Genomic DNA, 5,945 nt, shown 5'->3' with positions numbered 1-5,945 from the left:
GTGCAGTGGCACACTCACGGTCACCACAGCCTCAACCTGCTGGGCTCAGGTGATCCTTCCGCCTCAGCCTTCCAAGTAGCTGGTACTACAGGCGCGCACCACCATGCCTGTCTAATGTTTTGATTTATTATGGAGATGAGGTATCACCAAGTTTCCCAGGCTGGTCTCAAACCCATGGACTCAAGCAATCCTATTGCCTCTACCTCCCAAAGTGCTGGGATTACAGGTGTGAGCCACCACGCCCGGCTAGTACCATTTTTAGGGTTGCTTATTTTTAAAATAACCTTGTTGTTGGATAATTTGTGATATATCATAATCAAAATATTCAAATTCAGTTTTTCTTACTCCCTACTTCTTCTGAATAGGATTTTCCTGAGAAAATAAACACAACTCCAAAGGAAAATTTAGTAATTGATTCTGCCAAAAATGGTTATGATTATCTAGGTGACATCCTACAGAGTTCTCTTACAGAATTTCTATTTTATTTTATTTTTAGAGTTGGAGTCTCACTCTGTAGCCCAGGCTGGAGTGCAGTGGCATGCTCACGGCCACCCCAGCGTCCACCTCCTGGGCTCCGGTGATCATGGCACCTCATCTTTCCGAGTAGCCAGAACTACAGGCGCGCCCTACCATGCCTGGCTAATTTTTTGATTTCTTGTAGAGATGAGGTCTTGCCAAGTTACCCAGTCTGGTCTCAAACCTGTGACCTCAGGCAATATCCTCACCTCAGCCTCCCAAAGTGCTGGGATTACAGACTGAGCCACCGAGCCTGGCCCAGAGTTTCTATTTTAAAAATTAAGCACTAGGGTTACTTCATGCTTTCCTTGTCTTTCCTTCTCTTCTGTTAAAGTTGAATGTGTCTGAACTCCTCTGCATAGGTAATACCGATACCTGAATAGCAGGAAGAAGAGTTGAGTAAAGTCTTCTCTGAATTTTTGTTTTCTATGTTAGATCCTAAAGTAAGCAAAAGAAGACCAGCAATGAGAGAGAGGGAAGAAAATTCTGATCATTACCAGAGAGACATACAGACGCTCATCCTACAGGTAAAGCGTTTATTTAGGCAGAGCAAGATGGTTTTTATCCACAAGTTGAACTGGATATAACATACCTTCATTTGCATATGGTTAGTAACTCCTCGTACACAGGTTACATCTAGGCATCCTGTGATTTAGAAAATTCAGGTTCCAATTTTTTGTTTTTTTTGTTTTTTTGTTTGTGAGTTGGAGTCTCACTCTGTCACCCAGACTGGAGTGCAGTGGCCGCTCCCGGCCACCGCAGCCTCGACCTGCTGGACTCCGGCGATCCTTCCGCCTCAGCCTTCCAAGTAGCTGGAATTACAGGCACGCGCTACCATGCCCGGCTGATTTTTTGATTTAGTGTAGAGATGAGGTCTCGCTGCCCAGGCAGGTCTCGAACCCGCGGGCTCAGGCAATCCACTCCTCTCAGCCTCCCAAAGGTGCGGGATTACAGGCTGAGCCACCAAGCCCAGCTGAGGTTCCAATTTTTAAGAGTATATATATATGTATATATATATATATATATATATATATATAGAGAGAGAGAGAGAGAGAGAGAGAGAGAGAGAGAGAGAGAGATGTGTGTGTGTGTGTGTGTGTGTGTCTGTATAAGAGACTTAACTCTGTCACCCAGTCTGCTGGAACGCAGTGGCATGTTCATGACCACCGCAGCCTCAACCTGCTGGGCTCAGATGATTCTCCCACCTCAGCCTTCCAAGTAGCTGGAACCACAAGCACCCAGCATTTTTGTATTTATTATAGAGATGAGATCTCGCCAAGTTGCCCAGGCTGGTCTTAAACGGCTGGACTCAGATAATCCTCTCTCCTCCGCCTCCCAAAGTTCTGGGATTACAGGAGTGAACCACCGCACCCCACAAGAACTTACATTTTAAAACCATCATTTTTTCTCTGAGCATTCTAGAAATGCTGCTCTGAACCTTCAATTCAACATGCTAAGTCCTACCTAACAAAACCATTATATAGTAATAATTCACTTTATGATTAGCTATAGGGATACACAGAGTTGCAGAGGAAGGCTTGTCTATGTGGGTGGGTCAACATCTGGGGAGTATATCCATTGATGCAGTGAATGGATTCTGAAGTCTAGGAAAGTAATGAATCATTCTCTTAGTACTTGATGTCATTTGGAACCATGATCTTTTCACCTAGTTGCATGGAAGTTCCCGTCTTTTTCGGGGTGGGGTTGCATTAATTTATATGATGGTTTTTACCAGTGGTCATGACATCGCCATGTAGAGTCATGACAGCCAGACACAGAGAAGGAAATTATCTTCATTTTGCTCTACTTTTTTGAGATTGAAAACCAAGAAAAGAGTCATTCTGTTTGTATACAGCTAGGGCTTCTTAAAAGGGAGATAGTCTTGAATTTAAAGGAGAAAGAGTGAAGAGGCAAAAATTGGTCAGGCAGTGGTGGTTCATGCCTGTCATCCCAGCACTTTGGGAGGCCGAGGCGAGTGGATTGCCTGAGCCCGTGGGTTCGCGAACAGTCTAGGCAACTTGACGAGACCTCATCGCTACAATAAATAAATTAAAAAAATTAGCCAGGCGTGGGTGCGCATACCTGTAGTTCCAGCTACTTGGAAGGCTGAGGCGGAAGGATCGCCGGAGCCCAGCAGGTCGAGGCTGGGGTGGCCAGGAGTGTGCCACTGCACTCCAGCCTGGGCGACAGAGTGAGACTCTGACTCAAAAAAATAAAAAGAAGATCAGAGGTGAGGTCTTTCTACAGTTTGTTCTGCTGCTGTGTTTGGGGAATTATTTTGTCTGTGTGTATGTATGTGTTTGCTTTGGAATTTTCCTGGAGCAAGGCTCCCTTAGAGAGGCAGGAAGCAAGTGGAAGTGGGTGTGGATGCCTCACCCCTTATCGGCCCGTCTAGGTGGAGGCGCTGCAGGCCCAGCTGGGGGAGCAGACCAAGCTTTCCAGGGAGCAAGTGGAAGCACTCATGGAGGAGAGGCGGATCCGCACTGAGGAAATCCAAGTCCAGCAACAGAGAAACCAGGACAGAATCCAAGAGCTCACCAGAAAGTGAGTGCCAAGAAAGCTGTACATCACTGCTGTTTCATTTTTCCAAACGGCTTACAAGTTAACAGTTTAGGCCGGGCGTTGTGGCTCAAGCCTGTAGTCCCAGCACTTTGGGAGGCTGAGGCGAGAGGACCGCCTGAGCTCAGGGGTTCGAGACCAGCCTGGACAACTTGACGAGACCTCGTCTCTGCTAAATCTAAAAATTAGCTGGGCATGGTGACATGCACCTGTAGTTCCAGCTACTGGGGAGGCTGAGGTGGCAGGATCGCTGGAGCCCAGCAGGCGAGGTTGCGGTGGCCGGGAGTGGCCACTGCACTCCAGCCTGGGCGACAGAGTGGGACTCCAACTCAAAAAAATAAAAAGAAAGTTAACAGTTTGTATGTTAGTAACATAGGATCATAGAACTGAGCAGAACCTTGAAAAAAATGGACCATTTTTTTAGGGCCATTGCTGGACTCTGACGTGGTCATGTACTTTTTGAGCTGTGGCTGTCACCATGTTTTCTGGCTTTGGTCCCTCCCCTACCCTGGGAAGGTAAATCTCCTCTTTCTCTTTCTCTAATGTACTTTTAAAATAAACAATATTTTCTGATCTGAAGAAAAATGGTTTTCTGATTCCTCATCTCTAGGTGGGTGAATGTCCTGTGTTTCCAGACATGCTGTTAAGTTTGTGATTCCACGTGCTCCTTGTAAGCCTTTCAGTTTTTAGCTTGATTCTAGTGGTTCAGAAATGTTCTTTTACACTGGTATGTGCTCTGACTCAGTGCAGTAGGGCCCTTTTCTTTTGTTACATGCCTTTACAAGAAATCCCTCCAGACTCTATACTTACGGGTTTTGGTCCCTACCTATCGACCTTTCCTCACTTTTTCTGCCGAGTGCAGTGTGATTTCATCTCTACTGTTTTTTTTTTTTTTTTTTTTGAGTTGGAGTCTCGCTCTGTCGCCCAGACTGGAGTGCAGCGGCCACTCCTGGCCACCGCAGCCTCGACCCGCTGGGCTCCGGCGATCCTTCCGCCTCAGCCCTCTGAGTAGCCGGAATTACAGGCGCGCGCTACCACGCCCGGCTGATTTTTTGATTTATTGTAGAGATGAGGTCTTGCTGCCCAGGCGGGTCTCGAACCCGCGGGCTCAGGCAATCCACTCACCTCAGCCTACCAAAGGTGCGGGATGACAGGCTGAGCCACCGAGCCCGACCATCTCTACTGTTTTACTCGTGTTCCTTTTCCAGGGTCATCACTGACTTCTTCATTTCCAACCCAATGATTTCTTTTCAGTTCTAACTGTAATTGTGTCTTTCTGCCTGTTTGGCATCACTGGTCACCCCTTCCTTGAAATTCCTCTCCTGTCTAACCGTCCTCAGCCTTGTGTCTGGTTCTAGTGGCCAGAACTGTGCTGTAAAGACAGCCCCTCCTGGTTACAGAAGCCGATCTGCTTGTCACTCCCAGTAAATGCCTCTTCCCCATCTGAAACCTGCTACTTCCTTGTTTTCCATTCTGTCTCATGGTATCACATCCATTTCGTTTCCCAGGGTTGAAACTGCAAGATCATCCTCAACTCCTAACCTCTCATTTCCTAAATCCAGACCCTACGAGTCTGAAGCCAAAAACATCTCAGATTTGTTATCGGCCCTTTCATTCTTACTGCATTAGTTCAAGTTCTGTTCCTTGGGGGGGTTTGGTCTTGTTTTTAGCACAGGGGAGATGGTGGGGAAAAAATCTCAACTTAGTCACATTTTAGATGCTGTTGGGGCACATCCCTATCATGTTTACGGGATCCCAGCTGCTGTGGGTTTTATTATTGACCCAAGGGGTGTGTGTGCAGGTTTGTTACATAGGGATATTGCGTGATGATGAGGCTTGGGCTTCTACTGAGCCCGTCACCCAGGTGGTGGACATGGTGCCTAGTGTGTGGTTTTCAGCCCCTGCCCCCTTTCCTCCACCCTTTCGGAGTGCTCTAGTGTCTGTATTCCTCTGTTTAAATTGCTGCAGGACTCTAACTCTTCTCTCTTCTGGTCGCTTTGTATCCTGTAGTCTTTCTCACTCCTGTGTATTAGCTCCTCCATTGGGCGTTGCCAATGCCAACTGCTCACAAATATTTGACAGTGCTCCTCTGACCTGATACAGTCGGGCGACCTTGGCCTGAACTTCCTGGAACATCATCGGACACCAGCTCGCCCGTCAGCCTCAGCTTCTCCAGCTGCTGTCGCTCACCTTGTCGTCACCAGACCAGAGTGGCTGCTGCTTACGGGGCGCGTGTCGTGTGCCGCCGCTCTAGTCACCCTTCTGTAAGACTTCCCCAGGCCTTCGCATTCCCGTGATGACCAGCGTGCCTCTGCGATGACACGTGTCACCACATTTCGTGATGTTGTCTTCGTTCCCAGGGTCTTGCCGGATAGCCTCTGCCCTGCCCTCTGCATAGTAGGCACACTGTACATGCTTGCTGAATACTTGGTGGTCCTGATCAGCTTGGACCTCACCATTCTGCATTCTTTTCTCCTTCTTTGTTGTCTTCTCAAACTGTCCTGATGTCTCTTCCTCCATTTTGTTTTATTTTATTTTATTATTTTATTTTGAGTCAGAATCTCACTTCGTTGCCCAGTTGGAGTGCAGTGGCATGCTTATACCCACTGCAGCCTCAACCTGCTGCCTCAGGTGATCCTTCTGCCTCAGCCTTCCAGGCAACTGGAACCACAGGCATGCGCCACCTTGTCCAGCTAATTTTTAATTTATTGTAGAGACGAGGTCTCGCCAAGTTGCTCAGGCTGGTCTCGAACCCCTGGACTCAGGCAATCTTCTTGCCTCTGCCTGCCAAAGTGCTGGGATTGCAGGTGTGAGCCGCCACACCCAGCTCTTCCTCCATTCTCTTTTTTTTTTTTTTTTTTTTTTTTTTT

The 5,945-nt window shown here is 47.6% G+C and overlaps 1 protein-coding gene across 1 annotated transcript in view; it reads left to right on the top strand.

Moving 5' to 3' along the window:
• Positions 1 to 5,945, top strand: part of CCDC77 (coiled-coil domain containing 77) — a 29,653-nt gene that overhangs the window by 15,385 nt on the left and 8,323 nt on the right. The window contains exons 7-9 of the mRNA XM_021717517.1: positions 900 to 1,043; positions 2,912 to 3,060; positions 5,355 to 5,472. Of these exons, the coding sequence (XP_021573192.1) occupies positions 900 to 1,043; positions 2,912 to 3,060; positions 5,355 to 5,472 (411 nt within the window). The remainder of the gene's footprint in view (positions 1 to 899; positions 1,044 to 2,911; positions 3,061 to 5,354; positions 5,473 to 5,945) is intronic.

Source organism: Carlito syrichta, unplaced genomic scaffold, assembly GCF_000164805.1.
Source record: "Carlito syrichta isolate Samal-C Ts95f unplaced genomic scaffold, Tarsius_syrichta-2.0.1 Scaffold309825, whole genome shotgun sequence".
Classification (NCBI taxonomy): Eukaryota; Metazoa; Chordata; class Mammalia; order Primates; family Tarsiidae; genus Carlito; species Carlito syrichta.
This window is presented reverse-complemented; position numbering and strand designations above follow the sequence as displayed.